Source organism: Phalacrocorax carbo, chromosome 2 (genome assembly GCF_963921805.1).
Source record: "Phalacrocorax carbo chromosome 2, bPhaCar2.1, whole genome shotgun sequence".
Classification (NCBI taxonomy): Eukaryota; Metazoa; Chordata; class Aves; order Suliformes; family Phalacrocoracidae; genus Phalacrocorax; species Phalacrocorax carbo.
The window spans coordinates 38,967,012-38,982,455 of record NC_087514.1 but is presented as its reverse complement, the minus strand read 5'-3'; the positions used below and the strand labels follow the sequence as shown (position 1 = coordinate 38,982,455).

The following is a 15,444-nucleotide window of genomic DNA, read 5'->3' as shown; positions in this document are numbered from 1 at the left end:
CGTTTGAACTGTTGATGTGAGGTGCAGGTGCCACCATCCCAGAAGGACAAAAACATGTGGCAAGCCTTATTTGTGATGTTAAGTTATGGTAAAAGAAATGTCATTTGCACAAGAAAATAAAATAACAAAGCCGCCATCAAGTAATTTCATACTTCTCTGTACCTTAACATGTATCTTTCTACTTGAAATCTTTTACATGCACAATGCCACTGCCCACGGAAAGACATCTCAAGCTCAAACTAAGCTCTTAAACTAAGGACGTTGGTGCACACTAGGCAGAGACCTTAGACATGACCTAAGGCCTGTCGGTATCTGTACGTCAGCCGATAGCGTGGCCCACCGGGAGCCATTATAATGATTTACGGTGGGGACGCGGCCTCCGTCCTGTAATGCATTTGCAGGCTCGGGTGGGCCGAGTGGCTGTGAGCGGTGGTAGCACCTGAGGTGCGCTCCCGGCACGCCTACGCTCAGCGCTCCCCTGCAGCAGTTAAGCTGTAGGAATGTTGAAGTTCCATGGAGGTTTCTAGAAGGCGTTTCTACAGAGCACGTTCAAGAAAGGGCATTAAGGCTTTTGAGTTTCTTTTTAAAGTTCAGTCAGATGTCAGATGCTTCCACGTACACCAATAGATGGGATTAAAACCAACCTTTCTAAAGTCAGTTTTGCAGGAAAAGACATAAGCCCCTATCCAGGAAGAGTGGCTCGGAACAAAATCACTCGTGTTTAACATCTTGATGAGCTGTACTGGTTCCTATCAGAGCAGATCACCCTTGCTGACAGCAAGAATGCACAAAATTCAAGAATCACAGGTTGTTTATAAATATTATATTGAAATATTACTATATACTTGTAAATTCGTTAGGTTTATTCTTCATTAAAATGCATATTAAAATATGCTTCTAAATAGCCTGTACCAAGTAGCAAAGTTTATATTGCTGTGAGGCCCTGTCTTTAAAGCAAGTCACATTTTTAAAAACACGTGAGTCACAGAAGACATCACCAGATACCGACTTTAGTGGTTGTTTTGAAAATAGCTGCAGGCTTGGAATATGCTTTATTCAAAAATGTCCAAGAGGAATCAATAACTCTCCACGCGTAACCCTACGAACCCGTACAGGCTGGAAGGAAGCTTCGCCGCATTCTCTCTGCAGCAGGTTCCTCACTCGCAGCCATTACCTCTTTGTCCTCACAGCTCCAAACGCCACCCGCTAGTATCACCCTTTCAAAGGCAACCTGTCAAAACAAGGCTCTTCCGTTACTGCAAGTTACAAGCAAATCTCATTACCACATTTGATCCATCTCCGATGAAGTCAGACAACAGCAAGGACTTGCACTGACAGCAAAGGAAGGAAGTTCACGCAGGTTCAAAAAAAATGGTTTCATTATAAATTTATTTCTTTAAACATGGCCACTTTGAGATCAATGATTCTACTTCAGGGAACATGAAAGAATAATAAACAATTTTAGAAGGGAAACAACCAGGTAAGTCAGGATTTGCTTTTCAAACAGTGAAAGGCCAAGCTCCAAGAAGCAATAAGTTTTGGCATATGAGGACTAGTATTTTCAAATCCAAAAGTTGGCTTAGTCTTACAGTGGAAGCTGACTGCAACCTTAGCTACCTTTCCGTAATGCTGGACTCGGTCGTAACTTAAATGTACAGGAGCGTAATGTGAAAAGATTGTTTTTATTAATTAAAAGTTAACAGCAACAGGCACATATTAAAATGAATATGGCAAAGCCTTTACAAACGGCTTTACGCTGAAGCTGTCTCCCAAAATGGCTGTTGCAACAAACTGTAAACAGAATTAATAAACAGTCTTTTACAATAACAACAGGGAAATACAAATGAACTGAAAGAAAGCACCAGTTTCTCAAACTAGATTACAGTTGTGCTTACTGTACTTAAAACAATGTAAAACAAATTACAAAAATGGAATGTTATAAGTTTAAAATTAGTCCTTTAATTTTGTCCTAAAAAACATTTTCTCCTTTTCCCATCAAAAACCCATTAGTGGGTGATGTTTCAGTAGAGGGAGGAATACGTAAACAATGCACTTTTTTTTTATTATTATTATTAGTTTTCAAATCAAAAACAAATTTGGTCACTTAGCTTTGTGCATAGTTTAAGGCATCTGTAGCAATTTGTTACAGTTTCCTCCCCAATGTGGCTGTTCATGAAATTGTCACATTCTAAAAGAATAAATTAAAAAAAAAATGCTGCCGTTCAAACCCTTCCCGGTACCCTCCCGCCCTCCCCCGTCCCAGACATACTCACACACCCACACATACACACACGCTGCAGCGAAAGGGGCATTTGTACCCTTGTTCTGAAGGACACGCTTCCCATCCCACTTTATTTCAGATTGGCAAATACCCTGAGCTGATTATGGTGTTTAGACATTCCACCTTTTTCTTGCATGTGCAGTTCAAGTGTACAATAGTGGAAACAACATGCGATGTTTCCACTGCAGAATCGCAATGCAGTTCGGACGCTTCCCCCCCACCCCCGCCCCTTCCCCTCCCTAATTCAGAAGTGTTTTCCGCCGTTAAAAAATTGCATTCCCATATAGCACTGGAGTAAAGCTTGGCTGTGCTCTATGATGAATGCTCAGTTCCCAGTGCACAAACGAAATTATGGCAAATGGGAGGCTTTTCTGGCATCCAAAGAAACAAGAGCTGCAGTCTCAGATTTTGATCTTTTTCTTTAAAAAAAAAAAAAGCAAAAAAACCAAGTTAGTGGTTCCTTCACAGCCATGCGCAAAGGTTAAGTCTAGAACCAATAGTTTCAGAGTACATTTGTAAACATCAAGTCTTGCCAGAGGCAGCAGAGGATGGGCACTTCACATTTCCGTATTAAAACAGGGACTGAGTGGAAGGTTTGCTTTGAACACATTTATGCAAGTCTTGCTAAATTCCAAGGAAGTGGAACGATCCGTCTCAAGTCTTAGATTTGAAGACCGTATTCCCAAATTTCACCAAAAAACCAAAACTCTGTGGCACGATGGAGCTTTCGTACTGTTCCTTCAAGGCTCAGTCACTGCTGTGCTTTGCATATTCAAGGTTCCGAACGAAAACCAACTGAGGCGTATGCATATTGCTCTATGTTCAGATCTTGCAGTTTAAAAAAATTCTGGTTCAAATGGTCTGTGTCAAAGGAAAACTTGGAAATAAATAATGCTGGCATCATTTTACCATTTTACCAAAACCTTGGGCGGGCAAGTATCTCCTTTAATCCAACCGTGCAGATACCAAGAGAAGAGGCAGTTTTGTCATGAAGATTGAGGTCAGGACAATCGCGGTTCCTGAGGTAATATGTCTGAGTCCATTTCCTCAAAAGCGGGGTCAACATCGTCGCCAGTGCCAGACTGTTCCCTCTGCACTCCCTTCCAGCTAGCCTTGTTCAGTCCCAGGTGGCCAAGCATCGTCTGCGACAGCCTGGTGTTCGAAAACCGGGCCCATTCCCCAAACAGTGGCTCCACTAGGTAGGTCATAAAACCTTTGAAAACAAGAAAACAAACATACCCCAGTTTAAAAACAACAACAACAAACAAGAAAACACGCACACAAGCTAAATATTTTAAATAAAATTTAGTAGCAAAAAACACAATGCATCAGAGTATTCTTTGCCAGTGTGCATTTAAAAATCCACCTCAAATTCAGGGCATCTTCACAAAAATCTTTCAAAATTTAAAAGATCTTACAGGTCAGTTAAGGGAACAGCATTATATTGGGTTACAAATTAACCTTCCTTTCACAACAGTGACCAAATAAAGGAAAATATTGGAGAATGTGGGAGGAGAATCTAAACATCAGCAAGTCACACAAACTACTTTAAAAAAACCTAAATTTCTAAAAGACAGATTTTATAACATTACCCCGTAGATAGTCTGAACTATATTGCACTGGGGGGAACCCCATTCTTTTCACAATATTAAGCTGAATAAAAATACTGAAAAAATATAAATCAGAAATTCTGAAACAAAAAGGCCACAGAACATCAACATACATTTGTGTGTATGCGCATGTGCGCTTCTTTATAATGTCTACTTCCATGAACCAAAAATTCAATGGTAAGAATACTGAAACTGAATCTGTCAATTACAGAAATGTAGGATTTTCTAGCATTCTAAATAAAAACAGTGCAGCTGCCTGAACAGATCAGATTTTTGTCTCTAATTTCAACCACTAATTCATATTATGTTTGTTAAATTGGTTATTTTCTTTAACTACGTTTTTAATTGAGTCCCATTCCATCTACATGAACAACTTTATTAAAAAAAAACCAAACTGTAAAAAGCCAGCCCTTTTACTATTTTAAATTCAGCTCAAAAATATAATGGCTATTCATGGTTCTCCATCAGATCTCTGCCCACCAGCCTTCGTAAGGCTGCGTTTAAAAGGAATGCTAACGTTCCAGAGAGCTAAACCCAGAGAGCTGGAACCCTGTTGTGGCAACCTCGCTGCCTGTAGGGACAAGGGGATAACACTCCTCTTCCCAAACTGGCCGCTTCAAATGAGGAAAGTTCTGGGCAGCAGCACAGGAAAAGTCAGGGAGCTGCTTCCCATGCTGTACCTGCCCTGTGAGAAAACACAGGGGCTTTGGGCTCCAGGACTGTCAGTCCTGGCAGCACCTTTCGTAAACACTCAATTCAAGGGAGAAATGTTATATGGCAGATTGAAAGAAATTGCTCTTTGTAAGGAAGTGCTGCCACACACACACACACCCTGAGCACAAACAACCTCTCAGAAATGCCTCCAAAATGGTACTTTTTTCAAACTGCATCCTAAAAGAAATCCACTAAAATAAACTGAACTGCAGTTACCAATCTGGATGTTGGCAATAGTTTCCGTCTGTCGGTCACAAAGTGGACTCACACCCAAGTGATATTTTTTCTCAATATCTCCTAAAGAAATAAAGTACAACTGTTAAGTCATCAAGTCCAGACGCAAATGGAATCATCAAACACTGACAGGGGTGAGTTGTGCAAGTTGGTTTACATGGACGGTACCTTGCAGCAGGCTGAATGCATTTACTTCCCTCCCCCACAAAACCCAGCAGGTCTGTCAGTGAGACTAACAGCACTTTGTATTTTTCATCAAAAATAATTTAAAAACATCAAATCACAGGTTTCCTGCAGGATTAACACACTTCCTTGCAAAACCTCCTAGACTGCCATAGAAATGGCAAATTAAGATCCCCCCCTTACCAATATAGAAGAGAACAGCCCAGCCTTCAGACATTTCTCACTGAAGGCAGTTTGTTGCGCTGCTTCCCCCCATCACCTTCTAATAAGCTTCACATGATCAGCACCAAATAAAGCAGTCTGCTCCCCATTTATCATACCCATAATAATGACAATCACTCCATTTGTCAATTAAAAACTTTATTAGCTGCTTACAAAAGTAAGTAGCCTTAACTGCATGGTAACCAAAAATCTCCTATCTCTAGCTCTTACCTGCTTACAAACAGGCCTCACAGCCAAAGTTTAAATATTGAAGATCCATGATGAATGTATTTCATAATTTACCAAAACCACTCGGTAAATGTATAGTGAGCATCATCATTCATCCGTAGCACCTTTCAGGCTGAAGGATCTATTGAACCAACCACTCTAGATTCAGATTCTAAGCAGATTCTTCGTCGGTTTTTAGCAACACTGACCTTTTGCAAGAAGTACAACCCACGAAAGTAAAAAAAAAAATCCCATACTGTACTGTAAACCTCTATTAGTCCTAAATATAAATGCCTTTATTTGCAAGCAGCTATGACTCACAGTCGCTCTCTCCACAGTATAAATACATTATGTACCAACAGATACTTCTACTCTTACTTGCCTTGATGGAAGAACTCCTCTGTTACTTTTTCACTCCACTGCTTACTCAGCTCCCACGTCCGACATGGATTACAAATATCAGCACACTTCAAAGCCATCTAGTAAGTTAACATGCAGCGTTAGATCACCTCTCCCTCCAACAGAAGCATCTGTAATTATTTATTTCCTGACAGCAGATTATTTTAAGTTTTCTGAATAACAAACCTACCTACCATTTGTGCTTCTCTCCAAAGTTATGGCCTATAATCATATTTATAAAACACTCAGGGAACGATCAGATCTTATGATCATCTCTGAGTAATATGGAAATTCAGTCAAGTCAAAGTATTTGAGGGGCACTATATTTAGTACATTCACTAGTACAGGAGACAATAAATTCAGAGAAAGAAACATCAAAGCAAGCAAACAGTATTTTGCATTGCTGGCTCTGAAGTTCACATTTTTAATAATGGTTTGCACTGGGCTGAACTTGTCCGTTTGTCCACTTGCTTTTATGGTCCACAATATGAACCTAATAACAAAAGTTTCTGTAAACCTAAAGAGGCTCTCAAGGCTTTTGTTTTTAAAGCTTGCTAAACCTCTCTCTAGCACAGCTGCAAACTTATTCGCAACAGCAGTGCTTTCCTTTCCTGAAATAGGTTCTGACAAAGCATTTCACAGTTCTGAAATTGCACTGGAGGCATCAGAAGAACTAGACTTTGTCTTGGAAACACAACCCTCCTTGGTTTAGCAGCTCTAAGTTATCAGACTTACCAACACACAACATCACTTGGGAGATGTGCTGGGAGGGGTTGGGGAGACTGAAGTGGAGGGAACAGCCTTTTTGTAATGAGACAAAACGACTGAAAGGTATTTCTACTCCATTTTGAAAGTAGTCTGGAAGAAGTAAATGATTTTTGATGCTAAAATGATGTTCTCAAAAGTATTACCAAAAAGATCACCTGTAAAATGAAGTGACGATGATTCGCATTCTCTAAACATAGGTCTCCTCTATCCAAATGGGATCGAAACATGGACAGATACTCATTTTGCTGGCTGATGTCTGTGGCAAGAATGAGATCACCTATCTGGCTTTCCATCAGCTGCCTGAAATTAGTGATACCAAACATTCAAAAGGCATGACAATTAAGAACAACAGCCATCACTACAATTACAGGTCTTTTTATCATATTCATTTTTGTACAAATAGAAGCTTTATAACCAGCAGTTTCACTGAACTCTTTCCTTTTTTTTGTTTTCCCTCTCAAAAATTTCTACAACATCCACAAAAATATGAGGATATTGCATTGGCAGCTTTCAGGAAGACTAAAACAGTTTTTAACCCCCTGCCCCCCCCCCTTTTTTTTTTCTTAAAAATGCACAAACTAATGGTTTAAAGCCTCTTTCTTGTTAAAGTAGGTGGGTGAAGAGGGTCTATTTTAAACTACAGTTGTGGTGGCAGAATGAGAAAAGGCTGCCAAATTTAATCTAAACAGGTGCTTGACTATATGAATACACTTCTTCAGTGTGCTCGCAGTAAATGTTATTTTCCGAATATCACATTGCACCACGAACTGCTCTACTCCAACAGCATGGGATCCGGGAATTCTTAAAATAGATCACAATCTACGTTTTGTATTCAGAACTGCCATGCAACAATTTAGGTTGTTTTGCAAGGCTGTCTTACCTAAGTGACAGCTTGCTTACATCTTGAACTAATCTATACTATTTTGTATAAACATACCTGTTTTCTAATGACATATGTGCAAATAAACCAGACTCTCTCAGCAACCCCACTGCTGATCTCCAGTGATGGTTCTCCAATACTGAGGTATTCTGCAAATGAAAAGGGTATTACAGGTGTCAGTCAATGATGACAACTTAAACCAAAGAACTATATACCAAGAGAACTATATACCAGACAGTTTTGCTGAGTTTTGGGGGTGGTGTTTTTCTTTCTTCTTTTCTTTTTTTTCTCAAGAAGGTTAAAACTCACTAATCCTGAATGCTCGGTTAGGCTCGCACATTTTTTTTTTTATCCCAGTGGCATGGAAACAATGTCTGGATGGAAACCTACCGCTAGCTAAACACATCACAATTTATACTCCTTTTCTGTACTCCCCAGGCATTCTCCAAACCTGGTTTTAATAAAACCACCAATTTTTTCCTTACCTTATATAAAGTTGCTAAATAATGGTTTGTTTTAATTAGGAAGGGTTGGTTAACACCTGGGTGATCCAAATCATGTGTGGCAGCTGCTATTAAACTGAGGAGAACATCCCATGGAGTTAAAGATTTGGAAAGCTGCAAGATAACAACAAATGTAATTCTGTTAGCAATGCAAGCATGCCCTTAGAAAAAGGTCAGAGGTGTCACTTTTTTTTTCTTTTTTTAGTAATTAAAAGCCAATAGAAACCTAGAGAAAATAATGTAAAACTAATATTCCACTGACTTTTCACAGTATTTCGCCCCCAAAAGCTACAAAATTTCAACAATGGTTTAAGCATTATTGTTTCTGAATGAGAAAGTTCAGTCATAAAAAGTGCTGGCACACAAAATGCTACTTTCTGGCTGGTAATGAAGTACTATTTCTAACCAGATCCTGTAAAAACAGCAAATTCTTAAAATTAGATCTCTGTCTCATTTACCAACTCTGTCTGTATGCGCCAATTCTGCTTTAAATACAGGGAATATTTTTAAAAACAAAAAAACCTTTCATCTTAAAAGGAAGGAACTAATTCTCTGGAAGACTTTGGAACTGTTCAGAATGATTATTACTCTTACGCAAAATTATTATCTCAAAGTCTACCAGGAAAAGAATCAAAGGTGGAAAATCTGTCAAAAATAAATATTTTCAAGAAGTACGTGCATGTCGATTAACTCAGCATGAAACTGCACAGACTCATTTTCACTGTCCATAGATGTTGCTACTTCCGGTTGGGATGCCTGTGAGTTAAACTCAGTAATAAAGTCTAGCTTGCACCAAAACAGAGGACAGTTCTGCCTGCACAAAAGTGAAATGCAGCGAACACCCTACAAGAACAGTTGTTTATACTCCCTGTTGCATTTGCCATCTATCATGCCTCATGTTTATAATGTACTTCGGTGAAACAGAACCAGTAGTTGTATACGTTCCTAAAAATACAAAGTCTATACTTGTATCCAAAGCATTACAAAAATTCTATCATGAGTATTAAATAAAAAATGTTCAGAGCTTCCAAATTGCATGCCATAAAAAAAGCTCATGATGTATCTGCTGTGGTTTGTCTCACTGCACCAACAACTGATCTGAGAGCAGCGCTGAGAAACTGAGTGGGAGGAGTGGGCAAAAAGCCTCTGAAAAACACCCATGGAGCCAGAACTTCCTTGTTTTTACCTCAGAAGCAGGATAAAGAGCTACGCTATTCAAGAGAATACCCGATTGGCGATTACCTGCGTCAACGCAGACAACTTCTCACCTGGCTAGAAAGCACTACAGTTTAAAATTTCGTACAGGAAAAGATTTAGCCCTGAAATTGTCTACGACATCACTTACAGCAGACTGCCAGCAGTCCAAGGAATAAGCAACAAACACTCAACTAGCTCAGCTCTTTAAGGTCTGTCACACTGCCCTTTTTTAAAAGAAGGGCCAAAGAGAACTCCTGATGTCTTGCTAAAAAGTGCCTCTAGCAGAGTGTACTATTCATTAACATCAAAGATGAGCAAAACAAGGAAAAGAGCAGTTTCTGAAGGAAAAAAACACCAAACAAAAAACAAACCCACCTCAAACCATGAACACACAGGTTTACTATTGCCAGCTCTGACTCAGGCTGGGATTCTCTGTAAATGTCTTGGGGCACAGCGCTATGTTTAACAGCTGCAATCTGAACCAGTTCCCTACTCCGGTTCAACATGAAGTCACACAAAAGACAATGCCAGCTCAGAAGAGGGAAGGAAAAGAAAAAAAGGCATACTGCTAAGTGTGAGCCCACAGCCTCAACAACATGGAGATTCCTCCCCCACCTGTCTGTGTTCAAAAAGAGTTTTTTATTGCCTTTTGGGGTTGGTTTGTCTTTAATAAAAAGAGTATACATATAGGCATATATGTGCACACAATCCATTTATATGCACACACAAAAATAGATATATTTCTGTATGTACATGTGATGTAAAAGTGAGAACATTCCCTTACCTTGGGCTCTTTTAAGTAACAGTGCATGGCCTGAGTCACATCAGCAGCATGAACTGCATTATGATAAGGGTTTTGACTGTGATAATCTTCTTGGACCATAACTGCAGGAAAATAACAAATATCCAAATTTAAATAAAATAGCAATTTTTTCAAGTACCATTTTATATGTCCTTGTTATGCACAGAAATACTCAGTATCACAAGTTACATACACATAAAAGCGTCAAAGTCAATTAATCATCAGTTGAACCAAGACCCAGGTATAAAAGATTTTTACGTGAAGGAACACTATTTTCTAAAGGAAATCAACTACATGTAAAGTAATCTCAGAGCAAAAAATAAAAAACTTGAAATCAATGTATAATCTGAGATACTTTGAGAAATTCCTAGGAAAGGCTCCCTTTGATAATCTAGCCTGTCTGAATGTTGAGGCAACCTGGAACACAAAATGAAGGTGATAATATTTACCAAAGCATCAGGATGACTTCATACCATGCCTTGAAAACAGACAGGATCAGAGGAATTAGGCACTGCTTTCCTGTCATATGAAGTGCTTTTCTTTCCCCTTCAGGAGAATGGTCATGGGAAGCCACCTCTACATAGTTTAGGCATCTTCTCATACTTGTAACTCAGGCAAATTTAAGCCTATATGCTATTTAAAGAAGAATCTCATTTAGATGATGGGTCTGACTAACCACTCCTAGATTTAATATTCCCTATTTAACTTCATCCTTACTTTCCTCCTCCTTCCTGCATCTTCCTGACTGTCTTTAAACTTTATAGGTAGAATAATACTTTAAAGGACACCCACATCACCTTAAGTACGTAGAGTTAAAGAACTATAATGTTAGAAAAAGATGGAGGGGAGAAGATCCGAAGCACAGTCAAACTATATTCTGAAGTTTTACCCGCTATGACGCATTACCTCTTTCAAGCAAACATTAAAATAACATTTTCCTGGCTGACTACAGTCTGTCAGCCCCATTCAAACAAACATGCCCACAACCTCTTTCCCTATTTGGTTTACAAGCCAGTACCCTCGCTGTAATTGTGACTGTAATGTTAGAGCATTACTGCCATGGTATTTGTGAAGAGCTGTGGCTTGCGAAAAGTCAAAATACTGTAACCATCGTGTAATCTCAATAGTATTCAATGCACAGCTGACACCTCATATGGAAAACAATGAAAATAAGCATCTTTGGGCTCTATTAACCTGCAGTAGAACTCCCTTTCTCCTATTCCTCACATACAGTGCACGAATAAGGATGTCCTTGGCTTGCTCCTCAACTTTTTGTTGCTTCATAGGCTGGTCCAGCTACCTGAAGTCTACAGTCTTAACTTATTCACTAGGGTTATTCAGCCTGGGGAAGAGAAGGCTGCAAGGAGAGCTTATTGCAGCCTTTCAGTACTTTAAAGGGGGACTACAGGAAAGATGGGGGCAACCTCTTTAGCAAGGCCTGTTGTGACAAGACAAGGGGTAATGGTTTTAAACTAAAGGAGGGTAGATTTAGACTGGATATAAGGAAAAAAAAATTTTATGATGAGGGTGGTGAAACACTGGAACAGGTTGCCCAGAGAGGTGGTAGATGGCTAGAAACATTCATGGTCAGGTTGGACGGGGCTCTGAGCAACCTGATCTAGTTGAAGATGTCCCTGCTTACTGCAGGGGGGTTGGACTAGATGACCTTTAAAGGTGCCTTCCAACCCAAACCATTCTATGATTCTATGATTTTAATAGAGCAGACCTAGGAAAATATTTTTATCACCATTTGCCAGAACTAGAATGGCACAACAACCCTATCTTTCCAGCAATGTAGTACTTTGCATTTTCTCTCCCCCTGTTCGAGTCTGGAATAAATGATGAAATAATGAAAGCACACATTAGGGTGAGATGGATCTCCAAGTAACCTTTGGAAATCACAGAAATACTGTGTATGTGTATAAACAAATATATACATATATGCACACACATACATATGTTATATGTATATATGTACACAAAAATAAAACGTTGGGATCCTACTGAGGACTAAAATCAGATTTCTTTCCTTGAAAAGATTCCAGGAAGTTCTCAAAGTTCATTTTGTGTGGCACTATGGACCACTTGAGCTGTCCTAGCCTTCTGGAATTTGATCTTCAGGTTCCTGTGAACTAGGGTACAACACGTAGCAAAACAAAAGAATGAACTGGGTTCATGCTAATAAGCTGTGTTTGGAAGAAAGGTTCCTTGACTGGGCAGATGCGCTACAGCAGAGCTAAGTAGTGTTTTTCTTACTGCTATTAAGGAGGAAGCATTAACAAAAAGGGAAGAGTGGTGTATTTCAAAGCTAGAGTAAAATTTTGCCTTCTTCCAAGACTAATCTCATTTTGGCAACTTATGGCTTTGAGTAGTCATATGTAGGTAAGACAAATGATTATCAAAAGACAACAGTAAACTAATCCAGTCATTCCTAACTGATCTTTTATTCCAAGTATTGTCTTTTGCTAAATCTCAGCTAACCAGGAAGCAAGATGAAAAAGACAAAAATCACTCAGTTACAACCTGACTAGCCTAATTTCAGATTTCTATAATTTTCTTCACATTCCAATATATCAGTCCTGAAGGTCAGCTGAACTACTTTTTTTTTAAACTGGAAAGAATTGAATCCACTTTAAAAAAAATGCAAACCAGAAATTTTTTAAAGCTGAAAGAAAACTAAATGATGAAAACAAAAACATTCCCTTTCTTTGAAAGGGGAGAAAAGCCTTCCAAATGTGATTTCCCCTCTGTTAAATGACAAGCTTTGTAACCACAAAATTGTTTTCTCCGAAACCGTGAAAGCCTTCCAGAAGGGGCCACAAACTTGTTTCTCCTGCTTAGCTAAAAGAAGGCATCCCACTCCACAAAATTACTTAGAAGGTACTGTCACAGAACCACCAAAGGAATGAAGTCTCACACCAGTGTATGTGTCCATGGTATGGGGACGCAGAACAACACCTCTTTCAGCTGTCAAGTGAAAATACGGCTTGGTTTTAATATTCTACATAATATTTACAATTATTTCTGTTGAAGCATTCTATGAGTCCACTGCCACAGGCCCAAACATTCAAGTAAAATTGTCTTGCACTCTGTCTATGGAGAAAATATGCCCACACAGTAGAGTGCTTATTTGTACGAGAGCTGGAGCAAGCAAGAGATGGCATCAAATGGGCACCATGAAACACAGCCACGCTTGCATGCTCAATACAGTTGAACTATCATGAACTTCAGAAATTAAGATTAAAAGAGAACTGAAATTCAAAACAAAGAAAGATGCTGTCTGGCCTTTCCCAATAAAAACATCACACAAAGTCACATATATTCCTGATTATTTAGATTTAATAAATACAAAACAGCATCTGCTACAAAACTATTAAACTTGATAATACCTGCTTGGATTTAACATGGAGATTTCTATACTCACAGAAACTTTGAGAGATTGTCTCTATCAATATAATTTAAATCACTGCAAATCTGGTCTGCATCAGTACTCTTCAAACCTTATTGCTAAACCAGCACTTCAGTTAAGGTATAAAAATGCGGATAAACAGCAATATTCATCATAATAAAAAGCTGTATTTACCCAAAAATCTACGAAGTTTCATCGTATCTAACTGGAAGTGTTCAATTAGTCCATGAAGATTAAACAGATGAAAGGTTAAGCTGACTAGACTGTTTCCTAAAAATAAGATGAAAATACTAATTCATTGGAAGCCATGAAATCAGTGACTCTTTCATAAGAAATGTATTATTTCAAACAAATTAGTCACAAAAATTATACAAGCAAATTTCTCTACACCAATGTATGATAAATACTTAAATCTTACTACATGAAAAGATTCCATTAGCTATCTCCTCTAGTAACCACCAGTGTTTTTGCATAATTATAACGCATTCACCAATTGTCCACTGTCAACTGATAAGAGGAAAATGTTACTGAACATTAAAAAAGCAACAGGTTTGAACGTGCAAACCTGTTACAATGGTATTCAACTTTGTGGTATATTGCATCATGATTTTTAAACAGACATACAGTTTAAAACCAAATACAAAAATAACCAGGCACAGGAAAAGGCTAACCAACTCTATCAATTAGTGTACATTGTACATATGCTATCTCTCATTTTCATCATGTATTTTGCTAAACTACTCCTTATTTCACCAAGAACTCAAAAAGTTTTAAGTTTCTCTAGGAAATGTGTAGTATTACAAGCTTACAATATACTTCATCTACTCATAGCTATAATACTACAATCACTTGCAGCGGTAAAACAAGTAAAACTAAGAGACAGAAATAGCTTGCAAAGGTTTACTTGAAATATCTTATTTACTCTGCAAACAATACATGGTGGCAGATAACTCAGTTTTAGTACATTGACTCTTACAGTCTTCATTTAGCAGGAATTAACCTAGTACAGACTGAAACTGAGGTAAAAAAGGACAAAAATTTTTGCTAAACCTAGCTTACTACTCGGTTTTAAGTACTTGCGTGTGCACACTACGCAGTAAGGTACAAAATTCTTCTAACAACATTCACTGAGTAGCTTGTTTCTTACAGGCTCATCCAGGGCAGTTCATCAAGAAGAGTTTTATATACAGCATTCTTTTCCTTCCACCTTTCAAGAACAAGGCTGCCTGTTCAAAATGTCCTCCTAAAAATTACTAAATTAGGATGCAGAGGATGGTATAGAAAGGCTTCCACAATAGAAGCTATGCTGGTAGTATCTAAAATGTATTTGAAAAAAGCATATTTAAAAGGTAGAAAAGGCCTCATAAAAAGGATGATTTCAGATTACTCCCATTTGATAAACTGATCTGATATAAACTACATCTACACATAGCTTTTTTCATTGTCTCCAGTTTATCTGTACAAACATTCTATTTGTAAAAATCCTCAGTTTTCACATTTTTATACCGATTTATGTATTAAATCAAACTGTGAGGATAGTACTTTTACACTAGATAAAGCCAAGCATCCCTTCAACAAAACAGGAGAGGAAATTATCTGTTGGTGCCATATTTTCCTTTCTGAACTTCATTTCTGCTTCTTTCTGCCAACATTAAACACTAACTGCATCTCTGCTACCAACTCCATTTGACTGATGTGAAACCTGCAACAGCTGCCCTCCATTCACTACCCACCCTGGCACAAATTGGCACCATGATGCTGGACTTGCTCACCTCCTTCCATTCTGTTCAAAACCCAGCTTCCACTGCTGTGATTATGATACAAAACTCCTCCGTACCCACTGCAGCAGCCCTCCCTCCTCCTTTCCAGCACATTTACAGATCTCTTTTCTAACTGTGCATAACTTAAACAATGCTGCTTTTTTTTTTTAACCAAATACTTCTATAGTTCCTACTGCTATTTGTAATCGGTGCACTAAATGAACCATGATATTCTCTTCCTTTTTGTATTTTGTGCAAGCTACGTGTACAGCAGC

The 15,444-nt window shown here is 38.5% G+C and overlaps 1 protein-coding gene across 4 annotated transcripts in view; it reads right to left on the bottom strand.

Annotated features, from left to right (window-relative positions):
• Window positions 1–1,372: 1,372 nt before the first annotated feature.
• PDE7A (phosphodiesterase 7A) overlaps window positions 1,373–15,444 on the bottom strand; it is a 76,719-nt gene continuing 62,647 nt past the window's right edge. For 2 of the 4 annotated variants that reach the window (XM_064442621.1, XM_064442622.1), the window contains 8 exons: window positions 13,584–13,679; window positions 9,983–10,083; window positions 7,984–8,115; window positions 7,556–7,647; window positions 6,774–6,918; window positions 5,834–5,930; window positions 4,822–4,902; window positions 1,373–3,494 (listed from right to left, as the gene is read on the bottom strand). In XM_064442621.1, the coding sequence (XP_064298691.1) occupies window positions 3,283–3,494; window positions 4,822–4,902; window positions 5,834–5,930; window positions 6,774–6,918; window positions 7,556–7,647; window positions 7,984–8,115; window positions 9,983–10,083; window positions 13,584–13,679 (956 nt within the window). In that variant the 3' untranslated portion in view covers window positions 1,373–3,282. Of the gene's footprint in view, window positions 3,495–4,821; window positions 4,903–5,829; window positions 5,931–6,773; window positions 6,919–7,555; window positions 7,648–7,983; window positions 8,116–9,982; window positions 10,084–13,583; window positions 13,680–15,444 lie in introns of all 4 variants that reach the window. The other 2 variants (XR_010371446.1, XM_064442623.1) reach the window with 2 other exon arrangements.